General features: G+C 35.2%; 1 protein-coding gene across 1 annotated transcript; it reads left to right on the forward strand.

The window, feature by feature from the left end:
* Nucleotides 1-3,100: 3,100 nt before the first annotated feature.
* LOC148953741 (anillin-like) lies at nucleotides 3,101-26,080 on the forward strand. The gene is made up of 6 exons (XM_089086798.1): nucleotides 3,101-3,171; nucleotides 7,405-7,633; nucleotides 11,463-11,612; nucleotides 16,597-16,791; nucleotides 23,198-23,370; nucleotides 25,864-26,080. The coding sequence occupies exons 3-6, from the start codon at nucleotides 11,526-11,528 to the stop codon at nucleotides 25,988-25,990; spliced, it is 582 nt and encodes a 193-aa protein (XP_088942924.1). The 5' UTR covers nucleotides 3,101-3,171; nucleotides 7,405-7,633; nucleotides 11,463-11,525; the 3' UTR covers nucleotides 25,991-26,080.
* Nucleotides 26,081-26,915: the final 835 nt, after the last annotated feature.

Consider the following 26,915-nt stretch of genomic DNA (forward strand, 5'->3'; position numbering starts at 1 on the left):
ATTACGCGTAGTTTTAAGAATGTGTATGTGAACTCATGACCTACATTCATTGTGTAATTGACAACAAAAACAGAAAAAAAAACCTGTTTGACCACATTATATTATTATGACCAAATAACTAGTCTGGTAATCTGCCATGGAAAGATGCCATGGAACGTAAAGGCCTAGAAACTTAGAGTTGACCCAGAAACTTGTCTGCTTGACCCAAAAACATGGCTGGTTGGCCTGGAAACTTGTCTGGTAGGTTTTGTATAATTCCATATTCAATTGACAACAGTAGCAATATTCAGCCTGGTAATCTGCCATGGAAAGGTGCCAGGGAACGTAAGGGACCAGAAATGGTACCTCTTACCCTACTCCTATCTTCGCGCTGTCCAAATACTTTACCCCCCATACCCCTAGGTCAAAACATATAGCCCAAATTATATAAATCCAATGCGTTCTGTCACTCAGCACTTGTCTTTGTGACTATGAAACCAGTTTTACAGATCTACAGATCAAAATTCTTGAGTTTGTTTTGAATAATTAATTAAAATTGTTCCAATTTTTATGATAACAATAAAAATACACTCAGGAGTTTTTACCGCTGATACGTGGCGTATATTTTCCTACTTTTTAAGGTACTTAGTGTGAAAGGAAATCGAAGATAATGATTATATAGACGAAATCGAACAGTACCGTCAATTGAGAGGGGGGAGACAAATTGCATCAGCTTCCCAAGCCCCCCCCCCCTGAGATATTGAAAGACACTTTGTTTCCAATATTTCGTTGAAAAATTCTTTTTTTGTACTTTCATTAGAAAACCAAAAAGTTGCTTCCCTAGACTCAAAAAATAACAGTTTATCACTTTCTCTCCCCCCCCCCTCAGTTTCTGTGACTTGACATTGATGAAATCCCGAAAAAAAATCAGTAGAAAGAATAAGACTACATTTTCTGCCAGAAGGATTGCGATTAAAGCTCTGGTAGGTATGACTCAAGCCAAATTTGAATCGGGTCTCAAGGCTGTTTCATCTACTTATAACTCGAATGCAACCCAGCGTTGCCATGCCAACGCTTTGAAATAAACTGTACCAGTTCTCCGACTAAAACTGTACCACAAGTGACTAATTTGTACCATCTGAACAGCAGGTAAAAAATTTGCCGTAGCAAGAATGAAATTTTCGGTGAAAGAAAACTTGCTGGAGATATCTGAGTAAAAAAAGGAGCAAGCAAAACCAACATGTAACGGAAATTTTGATTGTACCAAAAAATGTCCCAATGTACCACCTTGTACCAGGACCACTAAATTGTACCAAAAACGGTAAAATTATACCCCGTTGGCAACACTGATGCCACCTCTAACTGGCATATTTCAAGGATTGATTTGTTCTTATTAATCATATCGTTCTGTGTAAGTAGAAACTTACGCAACCATTTATCAAGGACATCAAATCACGAAATTGTAGACAGTGGGTGCATATCTTCCAATGAAAAACCATAAATAGCATTTTTAAAAATCCAGCAGAGAGAGGGGTAGAAAGCTAGCCCCCTCCCATTGGCATACATGTCATATATATCTTCAAAAATTAGGAAGAAACCAGGAATTCAATTTTTAATGAAAATTACCTCCATGTGCAGTTATATAGTTTTTCGTAGTAGTAGACGACAAGTTTAAAAGAGGAAACGTGCGTGAAAATCAGAAAAAAATAGGCTAAAAACATATGAAACTAAACAGCTGAAGAACATGTATCTCTCTTTGAAGATGTAGTCGTCTTTGGGAATGGACAGATTGTTAACTAACTAGTTTTCCTTATTTATCCGGGGGGGGGGGGTTAGGGGATTTTGGGAGTAGGTATTTTGGGGGGTAGGGTAGTTGGTACTATACATTTTGTTCCTTAACTTTTCTTTCATCCTCAATAAAAATTCGAACATTTTTCAAAGAAGGAAAACCGTATTTAAAACTATTAAGAAAAACTGTGGATGATTGAAAATATCAGACTATGTATTTAGAATGAGAACAGAAAAAAAGAAAGACATACAAACGCTGAAGGCACCAAGTTCTTTTTGAATAGTATTAAACACAGTACTTGAATAGTATCAGTCGTTTAAACACAGAAATGACTAAATAAGCACATGAATCACTAGATTATTAAAGGAAATGACTAAATCAACCCAAAAATCCCTGAAATCTAGTGATTTTTTTTATTACTGGGAGGCAACCCTGACTACAGTGCTTATGTCAAAATAACATAATTGAGTGCCTCTTGCGGCTAGTGGGAGTGACAAATAAAGAAAAAAAGCTGTTGGTTGAATGTTCAAGATTATTATGCGACACCATGGTTGCGACATACCAGACACCATGGTTGCAGCAACATCTTAAACCTAGTAAAAACCGAACAACAATCAATAGTTCGAGGAAAGTTAAAACTATATTTTTTTTAAAAACTGTCAAGTGATTAAAATTATTTGATTTGAAGATGATTCGTTTACTATAAATATTATACAGATTTATTCTAATAGTAAAATTTCATGAGAAAACCTTCTTTTTAAAATTTTGAAAAAGAGCTTGGAACCCTTAAAAAATGGTGGCGGATGGAAATGAAAGTTGCAGCATTGGCAATAGCCCGTGGCTTTGAGCCCTCATCTTAAAAACAAGGAGAATGCTTTTATGCATGGCAGTGATGTGCATTTTTTCTCATCAGAGCTAGTAAACTACCGTAACATCATAGAGAGATGTTTAATGACTAAGTTGAAAGCTACTGCATATACCTACGTGCATTTATAAACGCCAATGAAAAGTGCCAGTGCCATCTGCCGTAAATTCCACTTTTTGTCGCCAGGGCTAGAGTGCGAAGTTCTGGGAGCATAAGAAAGGCACCATTAAAATCTCAATGGTCAAAAACCCTTAACTGAAGATTTACAACCACCCTTCTTGTACACTTGCCATCCAGTCCTCTTAGTAAGTAGAAACTAAAAACCTCGCTTAGTAAAAAAAAAAATCGTTCAGATTTGATTCGAAAGACTGAGGTTTGGATTTTGATTCCGAAGCTCAATTTCATAAATTGCAAAAAAAGCTTGAAACCCTTATATTTCTTTTTTTTTTTTGTTCAGCATAGTTGAAAAATTTAATTATGAGTTCTATCTGCCTTGGATTAAAAGAGGCATTTATCCAGCATCTAAGTGATGGATTTGGTATGTTTTTCCTTTTATACTTGGAAATTATTTAGGCTACGTCTATATTCATCAGTTTTTATTTTACAAATCGGAAATGTAAACATCTTAGGAATAAAAAAAAAGAAAAGTTAAAGAAAGACTGTATACCAAAAGAAAATTAAAAGAAAGAAAAATACGAACTGAGAAAAAAATAATAAGACAAGTGAAAGAAAAGTAAAAAACAAGTAAAGGGAAAAGAGTACCTCAGGAAAAATAACAACAATAGCAAGGGCTTTGCTGAGATCGGTCGCCGCAAAGAAAAAAACGATGACCGATTAATATAACATTAATTAACAACAATAACAAGGGCTTTGCTGAGATCGATCGCCGCAAAGAGAAAAACAGATGAGAACAGATCATCATCTGTTCTATTTTTCTTTTCCGATAACTTACTTTCGAAGAAATTGTCTGGGACAATCGTCTTAAGCTATGGTTTTTTAGAAAAATGTGCTGTTATCTAACGACCGTCAGACGATGGTTGTTTACAACGGCCGTTATTAACATTCGGATTCTGCCCCTAGCGGGCATTATTAACCTAATCAAAATTATGTCCATAGTGCGTAATGCAGCTTTGTCTACTGACTTGATGTGTTAGTACGGTGAATTAATCCTGGTTTAAAAAGAGAAGCAATGTTAGTTGATTCTCTTTGTATTAAATTATTATAGCTTGGGTTCATTAATATATCACATATTTTCCTTTTAAACCATTCAATTCACCGTATTAATACAAATCGAGTCAGCAGATAGGCTGTGTTTATCGCTGGGAACGGGATTCTCGCCCAATCTGATTTTCTAATGGACTTTTTTTTTGGCTTTGCTTTGTCTCGGTCTTTTTTCTGTCTTGTTACAGTTTACGTAAAAAGCTTAGGTTTTTTATTTCTTATTTTATATTTGACTCTTTATTTTTCTCCCCCTCTCCCTATTTTTTTTTTCGTTTTGTGTGTATTTGTTGAGCGCTGAGGACAGCTTGGTAGAGATGACGCCGCTTTTATAGAAACCAATAGTTTTAGTTATAAAAACAGTATTTTTGTAAAATATTGACAAAACTAATAACATTAAAAAGGGCCGTAATAGATGTTTATCTTGGAGAACACAGAATATTTTATTTCCAAACCGACAATTATTTCTATTGTCAGAGCTAATCATAGGCAGCGCAATCGCGCTGCCTAAGTAAAGAAAGATGTTGGCACAATGTATTATTTTTTTTAATTTTTTTTTCACTTCGTATTTCACTTTTTTTTGCACTTCGTATCGAAGGAGTTGTCGTAGAAACTTCGAAAAGGGCTCATTCGATTGGAAATTGGACTGGCTAGTGCCCTTTTTAATAGTCGGAAGTGATTGGAGGGCAACTAGCCCCCCCCCTCCCCATCATTCCCCCAAACACATCCAATCAAAATTTTTACATAGCCATTTTGTTCAGCGCAGTTGATTTCCAGATAGAAAATATGTTTTTGAGGAGGACACATCCCCGCAACCCTCTGGGCAAGGGTTTTAAGTTATGCCCTGGGGGCTTATAAGAACGATGTTGGCACAATGTATTATTTATTATTTTTTCCATTAGAACAGGGCACTTCGTATCGAAGAAGTTGTCATAGAGACTTCGAAAAGGGCTCATTCAATTGGAAATTAGAGTGGCCTGTGCCCTTTTTAATAGTCGAAAGTGATTGGAAGGTGACTAACACCCCTTCCAGGCCCACCGCTTACCGGAACACACCCAATAAAAATTTTGGGATAGCCATTTTGTTCAGCGTAGTTCATTTCGATATAAACATTATGTTTTTGGGGATGACACTCCCCCACAGTCCTCAGGGCTAGGGTTTTAAATTATGCCCTGGTCTCCAACTTTGATTAAGATCTGACTGTGTTTTCTGGAAGAAGCTATAGCGACAAGAATTCAGTATTCCCCTTCTTCTTCCCACAGAAGAGCATCAATCATATTCCCCCCCCCCCTGTAAAAATGGTACAACTAGACATTTACTACTATATCTCTCTTGTTCCAAAGATATCTTCAAAATATCTAGTTAGATATCTTCCAAGTAATTAATGATAACGATGTAATTATTTGTTTGCCATGTTTCCCTTCGAAAAGCAATAGTTTAGTTGAGGTTTTATATTGATGGTGCTAGGAAATAACTGTCATTTCCTTAGTGATTGTATCTTTTTCAAACAGTCTTTTCGCTTTAAAATTCAGGGAAATATCAAAGCTTAGCTTCTTGTCTTACACAGCTTTCTTTTTGTTTGAATAGAATTTTCCAATAGGAAGGATATATGTTTGTTTTGTGAAGATACTATTAGTTGGAACCTTCATGACATCCCTTGTTGGACGTCATTGAAATCCAGTGATTTGAAGTGTAGAGCTCTTAAATTGCACCCGAGTAGTAAATAAGCCATTTGCAGAGTAAAAAGGTTCAAGTCACAACTTCATTTAAAGTCGAATTCTCTTTTTTTTCGAGAAAATTTTGAACTTTTAAATAGCCTTTCTCCGTCCTGGGTTTTCAGTTTTTTGTTGTTGTTGTTTTTTTTGTATCTTGAGAGGTAGTAAGTTTCCATGTTACTTCAAATTTACACAAATTCACATTCATATACATAGTATATACATATATAGCCGAGCCAAATTTTGTGAGTCTAATCCCAACTTAAAAAAAAACAATTTTTTTGATCCTCAGTAAAACTCGAGATTCAGATTTGAGTCTAGGAAATATTCTGTAGACATATCCTACCTAACTTGAAAAATATTTCCTCATGATAAAAGCTAATAACCTTTAATTAAAAAGGTAATACATTTATAACAACCCTCAGATGTTTCTTAGTAAATTACCTCTATCGCACACACTTTATTGTTTAATTTTTTTAATGGTGTTAGTGGAACATAGATTGGTTCAGTCCGTGTTTTATGAAAACGAGAAAGAATTGTGAAATATTCACTTTTGGGTTTTTATCCACGTTTTTACTTGCAGTGTCTCTTGCTCAAAGGCTACCAGATGAGGTTTTAACCTTTAATAAACAAAGAGTCCAATTTACCTCGCTTAAATATTCCCCTTTAACTGGGCCTTTGCTTTTCTCAGACAGCGTTTGTTTCTCATACAAAAATTCTTTTATTGTAATCATTTATTTTCTCTCTTGATATTTTTGTTTTGTTATCTATTTTATTTTCAAGATTTTTCGTTCATTTCGTTGCAAATTTTGTTTTATTTTCTGTGATTCTTGTCTGTTACTATTATTTTCCATTACCACACTGCCTTTTCTATGACGAAATCAATAAGATTTCCAAATAGGGATAGGTCCTTTTATTAGACAGTGAAATGAAAATATAAAACAAAGACTCTAAATATTTCGATGACACAGTCGGTCATCATCATCAGTAGAGTTACTAACTTATCAAAATTAAAACAAACTGCTTTTATACTAAACAAAATAATCACTTCCGGGTCAAAGCAAGTTACTGGTCCATTGACTTAAAAAGTTCACTAACTGTTCTTGAATTTTTTAATACTGCGTTGAGTAAAGGTGGTACAGGTTTCTTCGAAATTGTAAGTCAAAGCAGGTTACCGGTCCATTGACTAATATTTTCATTTCACTGTCTAATAAAAGGACCTATCCCTATTTGGAATTTTTATTGATTTCGTCATAGAAAAGGCAGTGTGGTCATGGAAAATAATAGTAACGTCGTATATATTGGGATGACAGACCGACTTTAGAATCAGCAACATTTCATTTGCTATTAGAAGAATAAAATGATAAATTCAGCACCTGTAAATTTAGCAATATTTCATTTTTAATTAGAAGAATATTCAACGCAGTATTACAAGATTCAAGAACAGTTAGTGAACTTTCTAAGTCAATGGACCGGTAACCTGCTTTAAACTGCAATTCGAAGAAACTTGTACCACCTTTACTCCACGCAGTATTAAAAAATTCAAGAACAGTTAGTGAAGTTAGTAACTCTACTGATGATGATGACCGACTGTGTCATCGAAATATTTAGAGTCTTTGTTTTATATTTTCATTTCACTGTCTAATAAAAGGACCTATCTCTATTTGGAATTCTTATTGATTTCGTGATTCTTGTCTGATGTTTTTTTTGGCTACTTTTGCTAAGTTCTACATGTTTCTGCCTATATATTTCTTTGTTTTTCCTTTTTAATCCCGTCCAGGCTTTATTAATTGGTTATGAATTACTATTTGTGTAATGTGTTTTTATTTTAATTTCAGATCAGTACGTTCACCATTTTATAGTTGTTCTACGTTGTCGCGGTCAGGCCATTGCCACTCAGATGATTTCAACAACTGACGAAGGGGTAAAAGAAAACGGATGTCTTGCTTTTCCCAATTTAATCCAGTTCACCCAACTTACACCAGAGTTCAACGTGGCATTGGAAGTTTATGCTTTGCAAAGTAATAAGGAAATTTTTCCCATGATGTGAAGTATCATAGGAAAAAGGTATATACCTATCCTTTTTTAAAACTTGTTATTGTTTTTTTCTCGAACAGGGCACTGAAACATCGTGGAGAGCTGTTTAACAGCTCATTTTAAAGCTAATGCTAATATCTACGTTTTTAGTAGAGTGGCAGTGGTACCGAAAATGGAACTTTTTGTGTCATTTCTGGAGTGGATAAGCTTGGAAGCATGAACAGTGTAGCATTGAAATTTTCGTGGCTAAAAATCCTTAATAAGATGCTTCAAATCTCACTCTTGAACACTCCCCCTGCCAGTCTTCTTGGTAAGTGAAAATGAAAAAACGCGTTTCGAAAGAGCTTAGTGAAAAAATATTTGACTCAGTTTCAATGCTTATTCAGGAATGATGATAGATGCTCATAGGCTTATCTTAAAAGTGATTTGCGAAGATACATTACCGAGAATTTCCAAATAGAAACTGAAACCCTAACGTGTCAATTTTTTCTTCTTTTGGTGTTGTTTCTTTGTTCTTCTTTTGTTTTTCTTCTTCTTTACTGGGAATTTTCAAATAGAGCCTGAAGGCCTAATGTGTCTTTTTTTTCTTCTTCTTTCTTTCCTCTTCTTTTCTTCTTCTTCTTCTTTACCGGAACTTCCAAATAGAGCCTGAAACCCTAACGTGTCAATTTTTTCTTCTTTTTCGTATTTTCTTCTTCTTTCTTTCTTCTTCTTTTCTTCTTGTTTTCTTCTTTTTTCTTTCTTCTTTTCTTCTTCTTCTTTACCGGGAATTTCCAAATAAAGCCTGAAACCCTAACGTGTCAATTTTTTTCGTCTTCTTCTTCTTTTCTTCTTCTTTCTTTCTTCTTCGTTGAGACACTGAAGTGTGTAACCTTGTGAAATTTTTGCAATTAGGGTTTTGTTTCTTGCATTCGGTCAAGGCGTGTAAGAATTGATGATGGGTTTTGATGTCCCACGTAAGCCTTTCGTTTGGATACAGGAGGAGGGCACTAAATCCTCCCCCCTGAATATTTAACAATTGATTTTTCATAATGATACAATTTAAAATTCAATTTTCACAAAATGTTGTAGTCAAAGAAAGAAAAAAATAACAAAAGTATACTTTCTTAAGAGAATTTCAAAATTACTTGCTGTATTGAGACAGAAAAATTGCAACAACAATATCGCTAATTTTTGCAGATCATATTCCCTATGAACCGGACATTTCTTTAATATCTTTCGGTTTTTTTAAAATCTTGGTATATTTCATACAGAACAATGTTTCATAATAATTGGATTTTTATGTGCAACTTCAAAAAAATACCGATGATAATATACCCTTTAGACTCTTTATGTGACAAAACTGCATAGTTCTTTGGGAAAAGTTGAAGAAAAAATGGGATGTAAAATCTATATTTAATGCCGTATTGAGCCAAAACTCATGCTAACTTTTTTAGTGTCATTGTCCAAGTTTGACAATGACCCTTTGTAATGTTTATTATGTATATATATAAAAAAAAAACTAAAAACGAATAAAAATTAATGTAAAAAAAACGAGTTTTGCAGACGGAAGTAAAAAGTGAAGATGAAACTTAGAACGAACAAAAATTATTGTTTTGCATTTTATACACCAGTTCTGAAAAACTAGTAACATAACTGAGCTTGCTAAAGATTTTTGGGAATTTAAATGGTATCTAAAAGTTATCGATGTCGTAGCTGGTGAAGTACTATTGAGAGTTTAAAAAAATTTATCTTTTATTTTCTGCAGGCTACTTACGGACTTTCTTGCTCCTAAGAGAAAATTCTATTTTTTGCCTGGATTTTGTGTTTTCAGTAAAGTGCTAGTATTTCAGAATTTTTCAAATATGAGAAATATCGCAAGTCTGTTGATTTGCGCTACTTTTGTAGATATACGTTGCAGAAATTGCGAAGCAGCAATTTGTATCTTTTAGTTTCTCAATATAAATTGTCATAAACTTATTACAACCCTTTCACGCCTATTGGCAGCAGTTGATTGCTGTCTAGGCTAAACCAAAGGATAGGAAAAACTCACAAAACTAGAGATTCCAGGTCGCTAGTCTAGGGGAGAACCACGAGTGCAATTTAGGGGCTCCTAGTTTTGCCAGTATGTTGTCGATGTTGTTCCGTTTTTTTTTTTGTTTTTTTTAGGCTGACTTTGGACATTAGGACTAAACTGAGTTTAAATAAGCCAGGTCTAGAGAGAGAAGTCATAAATGCCACAATTTTTATTTTTCTTTTTTTTATTCTAACTTTGCTGTTGTTTTATATAGGGTTGTTTAAGTTGATTAATGATCGTTATGCTGCCTCTCCAGGTAGAATTTTAATTTTCGTATTTTTGTGTTTTTTTCCAGTTCTGCAATATCCTGCTGTGCTGGTTTTGCTGCTATTAATTTTTAATTTATTAGAAGCCATGATATGTCCCATAAGTTTAAATAATCTTCTGTTTCTGAAGTTATCTAGCTTGAAAGTGTTGCTCACTGAATACGGTGTTATGGAAGACTATAAGAAGTGAAAGCTTTTCCATATTATACATTTGAATGTTCTGCTTCATTATTCCTTAGAAATTTCCACTGAAATTTTTTCTCTGAATACTAGTTCATGTCTTTATTTTCACAGGAAATGTTGATGTAAGTTGAGATCGAAACCATCTGAAAAACCTATAGAACCTGCTGAAAGATTCAGGATTCTCATTGAAGCAACTTTAACTAACTTTTGTGGTGCTCCAGCACAGTAGTATTAATCGTATATATAGATATTCTTTTTTTTCATTTATTTCTTTCAAATTTATTTAATTATAGGTTTTATAGATTGTTTTAGATTATATCTTCTACTGGCCGTAGTCCCGATTGTTTCTTTATCTTGAGATTTTCTCTCTCTATGTTTTTGGTTTTATAAAATCTACTACGTATAATTGACAATGTCGGTAATGGTAAATAAAACCCTCTTATGACAAACCTGTTTGTTTTCATATATTAATACACAAAAGGTGTAAAACTAACTCTCAAGAGTGGCGGGCTCGGATGGTGCAGCATTCGACTGTCTGTCCTGGGTTCAAAGGTTCAAGTCCCATTGTAGTCTCTTTTTTATAAGACATTCATTTTTGTTTAAAAGTACATTCGCGGCGATAAATCGATATTAGCCCAATTCATACGTGCAGGTGGATAAAGAAATCGATTAAAGAGTAGGACGGATCTTTTGTCTTTGAGTATGTATAAGATTGTGCCTGGTAGTCTTTGAGCCAACGGTGTTGAAAAATGTTTCGTCACAGTCGTCGCTAGTATCTTCCTAGCTGAGGTTCTTGGATCTACTATAATTTATTGTCGTTGAATTTGAATGCCTTTGCAAAATTTTAGGTCAACTGACCACTAGGAGGGGGTGGAATATTGGCTGCGAGATTTTATTTGCATACGTTTCACTTCTTTGATCTACACAGGCCAACTGAAGTAAAAGAGTTCAAAAATGAAATCAAGTTTGACCGGCAATAAGAAAAAGCTTGCAGTATCTTTCTACATATTTATTTACTTCAAAACCACCTCGAATCATCTAGATACGAGTAAAACTAAAAATCTTGCTTCTTGTCTCCTTTCTCCTTTCTCCCTTCTTCTGTATCCCCTTACTCCCATACAATGCATACATCTCTTCAAATGAAAATAATTTGTAAAAGCAAATCACGTAACATTTGAATTTCAGGTGCCAGATGAGGCGGCGAAACGCCTAGTCCTGTTGTAAGCAAGCAAATGCCATGTTTGATATCTTCTTTTTTTCAACAGTAAACTGCACGGTTTTATGTATTAATAGGCTACGTCATTTTCCATAAACCATGTTTTTATTTGGCTTTAACTTTCATTTATTTATTTAGGAAAAGAGCTCTCTGTGGTTGGCTCCTAAGAAATTACAGAAGACGGAGTCGAAGAGAGCATCAATGAGAAATGAAACCAGCTTCGGTTTAGTTGGCTATGTGGCGGTTAATGGAAACTCGCTGAAAAGAAAAGAATGGTCGCTTGAAAATGTGAGTAAATATTAAAAATCGTTTAATGTAATTATTTTTTTTTATAATCCGCGCAGCTCCATCAAAAATGGTGATATGCCGCTAGGCCTGGTAATTTCCTCATTTTATTTTCAGCTTTAATGTATTTGTTGAACTTTCGCTATAATGCTTCAAGCGAAAGATTTATAGAGATAAAAGATCCATGACCTCCCAGACCTTTGCTGGGAGGTCAGTGCAGGTGACGATGGATCGTCGGGAAAAGCTTGTTTTTTTTTTAGGTATTATTTGCCGGGTTTACCCTGCTCAAGGTGGTTCTACCGGGCGGTTTTTTTGGCGAGTTGCACTTAAAGGCTGTGCTCTTTCAGAAACGAGCCTTGTTAACTCTTAATGGATGGGAATGCTTGTGTTTCTAAAAGATCGACATGGTTGCCACGTCAAAATGATCTTGGATCGATTGGAGGGTTTTGGCAACAGGGCTTCGAGAAGTTGCTGCACAAGCCGTTTGACTTCGGGAGTCTGATTTAGATTCTCTGTCTAAACCGCTTTATGACTTTTAAAGAAGTTATCTCGGAGATGTGTTAGGTGTCCCAGTCAAAGCAAGCGTCAAAAAGAACCGCTCCATTAAATCTTTGGATCACTTCTCAACTCCTTAAAGGTACGATGGGCAAAAATAATCTTGGAAGACCTAATAAGTAGTCAAATCTGTCATCCTCCTCCTCTTTCTCCAACCATCGTCTCCTCCTCCTCCTTCTGTTCTTTCACATGATTTGATTGGCGGCGAAATCGTAGTGTGTGAGCTATATGTTCACGTATGTTCTTATTTTGCTAGCATTGGGAAAACTACTCTCTCTTCTGTAAGTTCCTCTTGTTCCCTGCCTGATTTTATCTCTAACCATTGACCTCTTTGTCTTAAGTCAAAGGCTTTGGTACCTGTCACTGAAGGTTAAATTGCCAGAATTGTCAATGCTTTGAAGGGTCCTTCATCTTCTGGCCCAGACCATATTCTTACTAAGAATGTCAAGTTAATTCTTTCTGTCATCGTTTCTGCTTTCACGAGACTTGTTAGTCTTTCTTTTAAAAATGGCGTCTTCTCAAGTGCTTTAAAGCCTCCTCGTGTTATTATTCTTTCTAAAGATGGAACACGGAATGGTCTTGTAAATCATCGTCCCATATCTCTTTTACTTATGATTAATTAAAAAAAACTCTATTTTTTTCAGTAAAGTGCAAATTATGTTCTGGCATTGACAAGGCATAGGGGTTTTGAGCCCTACTCATGTTAATTTCTACTCGTTTTGAGTTTGACTCGGTTATTTAGTGTAATTTCTGTTCGTTTTGGGTTTCGTTTATATATCGATGCTGATTTGTGGTAGTTTCACGCTTGGTAGATTATTTGATTTTATTTTTGCTCATTTTTGGTTTAATGTAGTTCTTCACTTTTCTTTGAAAAACTTATTCTGTGGAAAAAGTTTTTTTATTTAATTCCTGTTCGGTTTATATTTACATAGTCTTTTGAGGGAAAAAGAAAATAATACTCTATATCTTTTCTTTTTTTTAAGACTTTATAGTTTGGGCTGCTATTTGTATGCTGGAGGAAAATTTTCAGCAATTTTTAACAACATACACCCTTTTAAAAATCTGGACACAAATAGTAGTGTTTAATTTAGTTTCATACCTCCTCTAGTTGACCTGAAATAGAAAACTTTATACCATTCGCAAAAAAATCAGTTTACTTTCTTTGATACCTTGGATATACTTACGCTATTCTGATTAGGTTAAATTCTAAGAGCAGAAGTAGCACTGACAGTTTGAATGTAATACCTTCAGTCGTTCTTGAAATGCTACTGAGATGCCTTATTGGGAATTAGCATTAACACAGTGCATTTTGATTTAATCTTGAGGCAACATTTAGTTTTTAAACATAATGGCCAAATGGGTGGGTGGGTGGGGTCGGGGGATTTGTTGCCCTCCAATCACTTTCGACTATTAAGAAGGGCAATAGCCCCTTGTATTTTCAATACAGTGAACCATTTTCGAAGTTCCTAAGACAAATCCTTGGATACAATATGCCCTGGTCTCAAAAAAAAAAAAAATAATAATAATAATACATTGCACCCACATCGATCTTCACTATAAATATGTCAAGCCTTCCAATCACTTTCGACTATTAAAAAAGGCACAAGCCATTTCAATTTCCAACCGAATGAACCCTTTTTGAATTTCTTCGACAACGCTTTCTATAAACACCTTATATGCCCCAGGGCATAACTTACAACCCTTGCCCTGAGGGCTCTGAGGAGGTTGTCATCCTCAAAGACCTAATTTTCAGAACTTTCAACTACGTTAAACAAAATGGCTATCTCAAAATTTTCATTGAATGTGTTTGGGGAAATGATGGGCGTGAGAGGTGCGTTTAGTTGCTCTCCAATCCCTTTTAGCTACAGCGTCACTATCTTTAAAAAACTTTGTATGCCCCCAGGGCATAACTTACAACTCTTGCCCTGAGGGCTCTGAGGGGGTTATCATCCTAAAAAACCTAATTTCTAAAACTTTCAACTACGTTGAACAAAAGGGCTATCTAAATTTATTGATTTGATGTGTTTAGGTAAAAGGTCGGTTTGAAAGGGGGTTAGTTGCCCTCCAATCACTTTTGACTATTAAAAAGGGCACTAGCCCTTTGAATTTCCAATCGATTGAGCCCTTTTTCAAGTTTCTACGACAATGCTTTCAATAAAAATCTTATAGGCCCCCAGTGCATAACTTACAACCCTCATCCTGAGGGCTGTGGGGGGAATTTCATCCTCAAAGATATAATTTCCGAACCTTTCGACTACTTTGAACAAATTGGCTATCTTAAAATTTTGATTGTATGTGTTTGGATAAATTGTGGGCGTTGAAGGGGTGTTAGTTGCCTTCCAATCAAATGAGCTCTTTTTGAAGTTTCTACGACAACGCTTTTTATAAAAAAAAACCTTATATGCCCCCAGGGTATAACTTACAACCCTGACCCTGAGGACTGTGGGGGGGGGGTTGTCATCTCCAAAGACCTAATTTCCAGAAATTTCAACTAAGTTGAACAAATGGCTATCTCAAAATTTTGATTTGATCTGTTTGAGAAATTAACAGGCGTAAGAAGGGAGAGACTTATCCTCAAGACATTTTCGACCATTAAAAGGGCACTAGCCCTGTGAATTTCCAACAGAATGCGCCTCTCTTCAAGTTTCTACTACAACGCTTTCTTTAAAACCTTACATGCCCCCAGGGAATAACTTACAACCCTTGCCCTGAGGGCTGTGGGGGATTGCTCTCCTCAAAAATATAATTTATATCTGGAAATCAACTATTTTGAACGAAATGGCTGTCTCAAAATTTTGATTGCGTGTGTTTGGGGAAATGGTGGGCGTAGAAGGGTTGTTAGTTGCCTCCCAATCACTTTCGACTATTAAAAAGGGCACTAGCCGCTCCAATTTCCAATCGAATGAGCCCTTTTCGAAGTTTATACGGCAACTCCTTCGATACGAAGTGCCCTGGCCTAAGACCAAGAAAAAAAACAACAAAAAAATAATAAATAATACATTGTGCCCACATTGTTCTTCACTTAGGCAGCGCTGTTGCACTGCCTAGGACTAGTAAATTTTTGAAAAGGTTATGTAGTCTCGGCTTTTAGGTTTCTTTAATTCGAAATTATTTTTCTCTATGATATTCAGTCTAGTTTTAGGGCAAAGCACTCGACTGAGCATGCATGTGCAACTCATTAACACACAACGTTCTTCTTCGGAAATTGCACCATATTGGTATAAGAGATACTACTGATTCTTTTTTTTTCTTTTTCTATATATATATATATATTTATCCGGTTGAGCCATCTCGGTTGTTCTGCTCTTTTTTACCCCTTCCAAAACAAAGTTTGGTGTTCCGCAAGGATCTTTTATATGGCTGATACTCTTTTTAATTTATGTTAATGACCTTATTGTGATTAAAGATTCAAAATCTACGATTTGTTGTTGCCTTTGCCAACCAGCATCTACCACTAACTGAAAAGAACCTCGCTTTAAATGCTGCAAAGTCACACTTTCTCATTTTCTCAAGAGTCTCAAATGCTTGCCCTGACTTAAATGAAATACACGCATTAAAAGGCTCTTGATTAAATCTAAAGATAATTATGTTTTATTCCTAGGCATCTTGCTTAATGAAAATCTTTCATTGAAGTATCATATTGACCTGATCAAGATAAAATGCCTCCATGAATTTTTGAATCCTTAGAAATCTGAACCGCATATTTCCAGGGTTGGCCTTTAGAATTTTATCAACAGCCTAGTACAGTCTTATGCTTCACATTACCCTGTTTTTTGGATGGCAACCATTTCCGAAATTTTATGATAAAGCAAGGACTATTATTCAGGAAACTTAACTCTTCTTCATTTAAGCCCTTGTTTGATTCGAAATTTTCTTATCTTGTGTCGCGTGTTTCTTTCACTTTTCTACCATTGCATGGCCACCTTTCTGCTGCCCTGTGCAGTAGTACATTTTTTTCAATCTTCTGATCTTCCCCAAATTTCCAATAGTTTACATATATCTTATACTCCGTCAGCGCGGTGTGACTTCAAACCCCTGTATCTTCAGAAAGAGTGTCAAAGATTTTGTAGTTAGTAAATTTTTTTAATTCAGTTTTCAGAGTTATTCCAATTTTTCGGTTCTTTGGCTTGAAATCATGTGCTGTTCCCGTGCCTAGCTTGCGATTCTGGGGATTTTTTTGTCTATGTTGAAGCGTTTTGTTGTAAATTTCTGTTGATTAAATAAATTCTAAACTCTAAAGGATGTAAAGATACTTGGTCAAAAGAAAAGATCAAGAAAATAAAAGACTAAAGGCAGGAGGAAAAGAGCCATCCCAGTGCCATCATAGTTTGGCGCTGTGGAGAGGAATATTTCAGCCATGTTTAAGTTAAAACTTCAGCCAAATACAATTAACTTAAATGTAAAACTTGCTTTAACTGTAGTGTATTTGTAGGTACCTGCCCAGTCCCCCTTGGATGGTTTTCTCAAAGTCAATATTCATTGTCATGTGAGAGTTACTGTTGAAGAAAGGGGCTTTCTGACTATTTTCGATGAAGTTCAAGGTTTTGGGGCATGGCAACGTCGCTGGTGTGTTTTATCCGGAAAGAGAATGGCTTTCTGGAAGGACCCAGATGACGAAAAACGGAAGGTATGTCATTTCTGTTACCCCCTCCCCCTCTGGACTTCTTTTGTTCTGAGAAATATAGAGACAAAATTTTAAAAGAGCCAAGACAAATAATTTCTGCAGAAAATAGTATAAACCTGCTAGCTTCGACTTGTCTGAGAATTTGGTTGTGGTGATTTAAAATAAGTTACGTTCTCTTAAAGTAAGATCTGCTACTTCTCCCCCTCCCCCTCCTCTTTAATGGATCCCAATGAATCAGTTGGTTGCTTCTGTTTAGTACGTTCTTTTGGAGTAAAATTTTTCTCAATATCTGTTTTTCCTCAATAGTGTTACGTCTCCTTTTCTCACTTTCAGAAATTACTGACAAATAAACCTTTTGGTAATATAGTCATACTGCCCGGCATATTAGTATTGATTTATTTCAAATTCAAATTCATTTAATTCAAAAACAAGACATAGCTCTCGTGGGCAAAGCCCAAATATGATGTCTCTTAGTCATAATTATCAAAATAAAGTTGTCTGATAAAACTTTGTCAGGATAAATAAACTAAAGGATAAAAACACTTGAGATTGAGAATAAAATTGTCTGATAAAACTTTGTCAGGATAAAATAAACTAAACAATAAAAACACTAGAGATCATTGTAATATTTCACAAAGCTTGACTTCCCTGGGGGGACGAGATCTTATAGGGACAAAAGGTGGGGGAAGGAATGATCGGTAGATGGGATGTTGAAGGAGGGAGGAACCAAATATTTGGCATAATTTTTCTCCGCCGGAAGAAAGGGATTTAATCACAAATTCTTTAAGGTAGATAGGGTAAGGTAGAGGAGAACGACCTTAAATGATTTACAGTGATATCTTCAGAACTTTGTCTATTTTACCAATTTTATCCTTGGTAAAGAAAAAATGCCAAACTGGACAAGCATATTCAACTAAGGGGGGGATGAAAGTGTAAAATATTAGTTTCAGCTGGTCCTTATGTACTCGAGATTTTTCAGTTTTTCTTACATTTTGATTGTGCCGTTAGCTTTTTTTACAATTGTATTCGTATTCTCCCTCCATGAGAGGTGAGAAGAAATCACCACATCTAGTAAAGTTATTGTAAGGCTTATTAGCTTGGAAGCAATAGTAGATTCGAAAGACAGTTGAGTATTCGGAAGACACGAAAGTGCCGTGACCAATTATTTTTCTTTATTCATGACCATATTTAGATCAGCCGCCTCTGAGGTAACTTGGTTAAGAAACTAGCAGCATTGCTCTTCGAATCCTTAGATACGATTTCCTTTAAGGACAAGTTGTCAACGTATTTCTATCTGTCCTCCAGCTCAGCAGCAATTTCATTTACGGGAGCGGTGGGGTCAAAAATCAGGAGAATTTAATATGAAAATATGGAAATGACGGGAGCAGTCGTAAAAATCTGGAGATGTCAGCCCCCCCCCCCCCCATGCATGTGTCTGAAGTGACTACGAAAGTTTCTTCTGTTTTTTAAACAAAATGACATTGAACATACTTGGTCCAAGGTCTTATCGAGTACCATAGCTTAGCTGATTTAAGCTCGTAGGATAGTATTTAAAATCGAATTGATTCAAATTATTTCTGGCAAAAATCGTTTCCTCTTTGATTCTGTAATTTTTATTTCCCATACCATGTAAGAAGAGGAAAACAAATTAACAGTATATTTGTTTGCTTTTTTCTTCTCTTTCTTTTTGTTGCAAGTATGCTTTTCATTGATGTTTTACTTTATCTATCGCTTTTTGTGAAACTTGTGCCAAATTTATTTTCAGCACTATGAATGATGAGAAGTAACAAAATCAGGTTTTTTTGTCAGCTATTTTATGATTAGTAAAAAAAAAACTTCATCGCTTTTTAAGGTTAGAATATAGTTCAAATAAAACTGTTTGTGATATGTTAAATAAGTTTTTTGTAATAAATGATGAAAATCTAACTTTTATGCCTTAAAGTATTTTTCTGTTATTTAAAATCGAAGCATAGGGTACGTTTTTTCGATAAAGATAAATTTTCTTCTGTAACGATTTCCTTGAGTTTTTTGTCAAAGAGGCAGCGGATGGAACTCGACTCTTAGCAACAATTATCCACAATTTTTGCATCCTGGCTTAGTCGACGAAGAACTAAAGCTTGAACATTAATCTATCCAAGTGTAAAATATGTTGCTAATTTAAAAGTAATATTTTTGTATTTCCAACCTTGCCTTAAATACGCCTTTCGTCTATGGCATCAATCCTTTAAGTTGGACAATATTAAAATAGCAGCTATTTAAATTCATTTGGGACCTCGCCAGTCTACATATATAACAGCGGCAGCTCAATTGAATTTGATTGTATTACAGACAACATGTCTACAACTCACTCTAAACCAAAGTATAAACACATGCTGAACAAGTACTGACAAAACCTATCCTTTCCACACAAAAAAGTGACCCTTCGTCCGCGTCTCCGGAGACGATTCCATACCTATGCGAACCTGGCAACTAAATCACAAGTTCCGTAGGTGATTATACTTGTTCCGTAAAAGCTGTATTAAATTTAATTTATTGGCTCGGAGCGATTAAGTAGTACAACATTTTCCCTCGAGAGGCGCTGAGGTACGCGGGGTCACTTTTGGAGAGTTTTGACATTACTTGTTCAGTAGATGATTATACTTTGCTCTAAACTTAGGACTAAAATTTATTGACCCCGAGTTCCACCGAAATACTCCCCTTCCTCCTTCAGGCTAACAATGGAAATGATTCTGCGTCCCGGCTGACTCAAAGAAGGACTCTAAAGCTCGAGCTTATTTATATACAGATATCTAAGCATATTGTATTGTGTATTTTTTTTTTTTTCTGTGACATTAATTTTTGTTTCTTGTGAGAATGTGGTAAGGATCTAACCTCTGTGGTTTTTACAGAAATAACTGTACACGTGACCATTGAAGCTGCATCTTATTTGGTGCAGAATCACATAAGGATTTCCAGCATGTATTAGTAGAGGTATAAAGATGGGATGTGGCCCGTCCAAGCCCTTCCTCTACCCGATTTCTTTGACTATTTAGCGAAAGGGTGGACATTTTGCTCCTTTTTTTAACTGGAATCCCGCAGGTATTTTCAATCTGTTTGATGGAAGAACCTACGTGGACTGGTTCCTTCTACACATCCTTCTCTCCTCCCATTACCAATGGAGAATGAATCTGTATAATTGGATGATCAAATTGAGTCCTGGACAACTCCAGGACCACCCTTGCCAACAACTTCTCAGCAGAGGTTTTTTTTTCTATGACTGAATATTTGGTGCCAGACGTTTAAGGGATTGGTGCTATATACGAAAATAATGGCGTTAAGTCTAGTCGTTAAGCAAGGGAGGGAACGCGTCTCATAAGGAACGAGTCTAGTCGTTGGTTTGGTTTTTAGCCAGGGATTAAGCAAATGTCTGTTTGATATCCGTTTATATGAATTTTGTCCTAAGAATCTAAGAATCAAGTCAGTCTCAATTCGTCTACTTCTTCGTTTACTTGCGACACCCTTTTTAGAAGTACTTGCAGGCTTGTGCTTTTCTCTTTCATACAAAGAAAAATCTGATAGTTGAATGCTCATCAACTACTAATTTATTTGTATTCTTTTGTGAAAACATTGACATAAAAGTTTAACACAGCCAGGAAAAAAAGAGACGAAAATTTAATCAAGTAAGCAACCTTGCTAATTATAAACCTAAAAATTTAAATTAAAAAATTGACTCCCCTAGTCAAAGCTTAAAAATACCAAGCTGGTGATTCGACTTCCCAAATTATTGATTAGAATAAGAGGTGCGGATTGCGAGAATTTTTCCTCGTTAGTAATTGAATAAACGACCTTAAATTCTATTCGGTTATAGAACAAGTGCATTTTTTAATGTCTTCATGGATATGTCTTACTAAGCATCTTTAAGTTGTAATCAAAATGATTTTTTTTTTCTTTATTATTTGGTTCCCCCCATAAAACCTTTATTTGCACTTTTTTCATTGAGAAATTTACTAGAGATGAACAAAGTGCATGCCTTCCCGTCACACCTCCGGCACTACCTTCTAATGAGTCTGGAGATCCCTCTTCTAATCTAAGTCTGGTGCAAAAAAAAAATCTTTGTTCGGAAAAAAAATCAATTTTTTTCCAATAAAATTCATAGAAAATGGTATTTTTCTGTGAAAATACAAAAAAAAGGTATTTTCCGAAATTGAGGGAAAGGGCAAAAAAACATAGGGGGGGGGGAGGGGCGAATGCTAATGGTTAATTGACAAAGACTATGGGGAGAACTGAACGTGTTCGCAATGCGCCGCCTTTTTGCAAAGAAAAATATGTAAAGTTTCTGCTTTGTATGCCCTTTTGGACTTGTGATACAATCATAGTTTCAGCTTATGGGTTAACTGAGCCCCTAGCTGCAGTTCAGTAGCGTCGTTTATTTATTTTTTTTTTTTTTTCATTTTATGCACATTTAAAACCTTTTATACAGTTAAATTGCTTTATTTTAGTTGTACTTATTTTGTGGTTTTCAGCCTTTTTCATGTTTTTTCTTTCACTCAATTCTGGACATTTGAGCTTTTTTCTTCATAATGAAGATGTTGGATTTAGAAAATAAGATCGACCAGGCAGATGGCTTGGCTTGAGGTCCATTCACGTTTAGACTTACTAACGCCGAGTTTTAGTTGACGCTATTTTGTGTCAATTAGGTTTTCATAAATTTTGGCTGAAAAATTCTACTTAAAAATTTCGATTGGCTTAGAATATTGCTAGCTAAAGCTCGGCGTTGGTAAAATCTCATTTTGGATGGGGCATTATCTAGTGAAAACTCTTAGTAAGATGGATGGGTGCAATAAACAGGTAAAGAGTAGAGTAGCCTAGGCTCAGACTGTTTTTCACATTCAAAACAGGTTCGAAAGAATAAGAGCATCAGTCTTCGAACTAAGATTAGCCATACTAGAAGTTGCAACACGACAATCGTTAAGTATGGCTCAAAAATGGGGGTGCTATGAAAATCTAAGAAAGATGTACTAATGTTTTCCTGATGAATTTTCTCAATATAAGCGAAAGTATTCGCTTAAGTAACTGTATATGAAATAAGGAACTTTGCAAAAATGTGGTTGATCCCCGCTAGGCCTACTATTAGCTGAAGGAGAACCAAACTTGTGGAGGAGGACAAAAATGTTGCAGGAGGACAAAAATGTAGTTGATCACCGCTAGACCTACTATTAGCTGAAGCAGGACCAAACAATAAGCAGACCATATACGAATTGAACGGCAAGAGGATGTATCAAACTTGTGGAGGAGGAGAAAGTGTGGTTGATCCCCGCTAGACCTACTATTAGCTGAAGCAGGACCAAACTTGTGGAGGAGGACAAAAATGTTGCAGGAGGACAAAAATGTAGTTGATCACCGCTAGACCTACTATCAGCTGAAGCAGGACCAAACAATAAGCAGACCATATACGAATTGAACGGCAAGAGGCTGTACGTAAAGATTTCCTGGAAGTGTGACTTTAATCGGAGGGAGCAGCGCAAAAAGTTGAATTTAGTTTCTTTTGTGTCCTCCCAGCTAAAAACCGAGGGGGAAAGCCCTAAAAGTCCTCCTGGGAAATAAATGAATAAAATAAATAGGAAGTTTGCTAAATCTGGCAGATTCGTGTCAAGAAGTTCAAGAACATCTTGTGGATAGTTGGTAATTTGCGACGAGTAAATGTTCACCTTCTACATAATTTCGAATATTCTAGACAACTATTGAGACGTTCTTTCTTGATATTCAATGTGACATATTTGTAAAAATAAAACAGAAATAGTGACACCTTTTAATGTGAATTATCTTTGCTTATTTGGTAGATGTTAGCCCTTTTTTTAAAGTGTCAGTGACAAGAATGGAAGTTGTCTTTGTTATTTGAGTTATGTGTCTGCCAAGAATTGAACATACAGTTTACCTGCCGAATGATTATTATAGCCCGTCTTGTACAAGTTTTAGTGACCCTGGGGGTCTTAATGGGCCGCCGACTCTTTCTTTTCAAAATTTTTATTCCGAACTGTGATTTGTTATATTGATAGCCTCACAGTTTTCATTAATGCTCTTGCGCAGGAACACATCTGCCAGAAATGTACTTTTTTGGGGGGGGGGGGCTTGTCAAAAAATGAAAGAATTAATTAATTTCGTGAGAACTATTCGAACAAAATCGTAAAAACAAGGAAATTATGGAAGGGTATCTTGAGCTTCTACCACATCCCACCTTCCTGTCTCCTTTTTGCACACTATTTTTTTTTAATTTTGATCTGTGTAACCATTTTTGTATTTGAACTAACTGGTATAAAAGTCGTCATTCGTGTAACACAGTCTTCTGAGGATCATGTTTGGTGTCGATGATTTCTAAGGATTATATTGTATATCCTACTTCATTTTAGTTGCTAGTTTTTTATATTTTTAGGAACCAGTGATTATTATTGATTTAAGGGATTGCATTACCCCTGAAGCCAGTGCCGTACCACGTGAGCTGTGTGCCCGGCCGAACACATTTATGCTCGTGCTGTCTCGGCCAACTCAGTCCGGGGATTCAAACTCTTTGGTAATGACTATTCAAAAGAGCAGAACACTTACTAGGTAATTCAATTTTTACCTTTTTAATTCCTACCTAGTTCATTTTGGGCTAAAATACCGAAAAAATAATTTTTCGGTTTTTTAATTTTTTTTTTGTTGTAAAAAAAATGAATATTTATAATCTTGAATTGAGTGCGAGAAAACTTTCAATGTGTCTACAATATCTAAAAAAAAGGCTGATATACAATTGGATGTTTTATTATAGTTCAAACACTTTTCGATAATGCTTTTTTTCTTATTTTAGTATAAACTTACTTGGGAGGTTTTAATGACTCTTTTCTGAAATGTTGACAGCGTTAAGTGTAATAGTGTTGTTGTTTTTTTACGATTTTTGATTGCTTACGATTTTCGATTTTTTCACGATTTTTTTCACGATATAAATGTTTTTACTTTTATAACTTTAATAAATCAAATAATATTAACATTTTGATTACTAAATATCAGTATATGTATATTAAACTGACAATGCACATTCATTTGTATTTTTTCAGTAAAGTGCAAATTTTGTTCTGGCCTTTGGAAGGCATAGGGGTTTTGCGCCCAACTGTTAATTTGGTCGTTTTGAGTTTGACTCGGTTATTTATTGTAATATATGTTCGTTTTGGGTTTCATTTATTTATCGACGCTGATTTGTGGTAGTTTCACGCTTGGTAGATTATTTGTTTTTATTTTTGCTCATTTTTTGTTGAATGGAGTTCTTTACTTTTCTTTGAAAAACTTATTTTGTGGAAAAAGTTTTTTTCATTTATTTCTGTTCGTTTTATAGTCTTTTCAGGAAAAAAAATAATACTTTAAATCTTTTCGTTTTTTAAGACTTTATAGTTTGGCCTGCTATTTGTATGCTGGAGAAAAATTTTCAGCAATTGTTAACAACATATACCCTTTTCACAACCCTGAGGGTTGTGGGGCAGTGTCCTCCTCAAAAACATATTTTCTATCTGGAAATCAACTACGCTGAACAAAATGGCTATCTCAAAATATTGATTGGATGTGTTTGGGGGAATGGTGGGCGTGGGGGGCTATTTGCCCTCCAGTCACTTTCGACAATTAAAAAGGGCACTAGCCCTTTGAATTTCAAATTGAATGAGCCTGTTTTGAAGTTTCTACGACAGCGCGTTCTGTAAAAACTTTATATGCCTTCAGGGCATAACTTAAAACCCTTGCCCTGAGAGTTGTGGGGGAGTGTCCTTCTCAAAACATATTTTCTATCTGGAAATCAACTACGCTGAACAAAATGGCTATCTCAAAATTTTGATTTGATGTGTTTGGGGGAATGGTGGACATTGGGGGGGGGGGGGGTTAGTTGTCCTCCAATCACACTCGACTATTAAAAAGGGCACTAGAACTCTCAATTTCCTATTGAATGAGTCCCTTTTGAAGTTTCTATGACGACCTCTTCCATATGAAGTGCCCAACTCTAAAGGAAAAAAAATAATAAGTAGTACATTGTGCCAACATCGTTCTTATATACCTTCAGGACATAACTTAAAACCCTTGCCCCGAGGGTTGTGGGGGAGTGTCCTTCTCAGAAACATACTTTCTATCTGGAAATCAACTACGGTACAACATCCTGCAGGAGTAAGGGATTCTGTAGACGCCGGAATTGTTGAACTTGAGGATGGGATCTTTACCCTGATAAATATGGTCTAATAGTTTTTACCAGGTTTATAATAAACAAATGTTATTTTCTCCAATCTTATAAATTCCATTCTCGACCTTCATTTATTTTTATTTTTATTCTTTGTTACTCTATTCTTGGTTGCCACTCCATGATTAATTACCTTTTCATATTTTACCTGGTATCATTGCTCAGATTGTACCTGACTTTGTCCTTTGCAAAGTATTGGGAAGTGAGAATATTCTTCCTGCGTCTTTGAAAAGGTGGCATTAGCGATTGTGGAAAACGATACTTATATCACTAAAAAATCCAGGGTTTTGATATTACCCTGAAAATAGACGAACTCTTGTTAAGATTCCCAAAGCGTCGAAAATCTATCGTTGATTTTCCTCTGAATTCTACCTGTGTTTGAATAGTATTTAAATGGATATTGTGTTTAAATAGGTACTCAGCAGTAGCGTTTTTTGCTTTCTAATTTCCTAGTTGGAGTTTTGTTTGAATGTTATGTAAATTCATTTTTGCTGCTCCTTAATTCTTATTTTGTATTTCTGGTTGCGCATTTTCTTTTTGCCGTTTTTTACTCCCCTACCCCCCCCCCCCCCCAAAAAAAATTATGTTTACAAACTGGGTAGAAATAAATTATTATTATTAGTAACATAAGGAGAAAAGGAGAAAGTGGAAACTGTATAGTATAATTAAGAAATGCCAAACTGTAAAAACTAAACAGCAAATATTTGGCTGTATTTGTACTAAATTTGGAATAGAACGGATAAATAAACCAACCTATTGAATTGGTAAAACAAAGAAATAAACAAACAGTTTAAGGTTATAGCAAAAATAAAAAGTAAAACAGTTTAAGGTTATTTGTCTTTTTACAGTCACAAACTAAGCGCCGATTCAAAAGAAGAACGCTCTCTGTGGTGTGAAAAAGTCAACGCTGCCCTCAAGGAAATGCGAGCTTGGGGTATGGATGCATTGGAGCCGAGTGATGACTGTGAATTCTAGTTCCTTATTTTATTTTTATTTTTTTTCTAACCGATGGTCCGTTGTTAACGTTGTTATCGTTATTAATAAAGTTAAAATTGTTTCGTGAAAGGAATTTTTTTATTGTCCCTTTTTTCACCAAACGAAGGCACTATACTAGTAATCTTGTATATCTAGTAACCTAGTAATACTAATAACCTAGTAACATTTATAATCTAGTACACTTATAATACTAATAATCTACTAATTCTTGCAATGCTAGCAAAACTAATCTATTACTATTATCTAGTAACATACTGGTAATACTCTAATTTCTAGTTCCAGCGATTGGTTAATACAGGTCCAGTAAATGTAAAAAGGGTATCGCAAAAGAAATGTTTCCCCCTCTTGGACCCATAATAGGTTTATTAATACTTCAAAACCCCACACTTTCTATGGTTTTTCTTTTGGCTGTTTAAAAATAATTAAATTTCTAGGGAAGTTTCACGATTTAGTCAGTGTTGCGACTTCGAGCAATGTAAACCATTAAAAAAATTAATTGGTTAGATCTGATAACACTTTTTGTCCATAAAAATACATACATCGACAATCTATCCTAGATTAAACATTCTCATCTTCAAAGAAAAGCTACGAGTTCTTAAGCTGTTTCCTGCCGAATATTTTTAGCTTATTTTCATTAAGTATCCGCTTATTTCAATTATTGGTATCCGGCGCTCGCTGCTGCCTAAAACCGTATAACTGCATAATGTATATATATATATATATATATATATATATATATATATATATATATATATATATATATATATATATATATATATTACAAATCCTAAAGTGTTTTTTTTTTTTGGCGAAATTTCGAAATGAATAGACATATTTAAAGGAATTTCGTTTGACTATGATTTCAAATACGGAGTATTTTTTAAGTTTAAAGTGTTATATCGCG

Source organism: Artemia sp. Qi Xiang Cuo, chromosome 3 (genome assembly GCF_049724085.1).
Source record: "Artemia sp. Qi Xiang Cuo chromosome 3, ASM4972408v1, whole genome shotgun sequence".
NCBI classification, from domain to species: Eukaryota; Metazoa; Arthropoda; class Branchiopoda; order Anostraca; family Artemiidae; genus Artemia; species Artemia sp. Qi Xiang Cuo.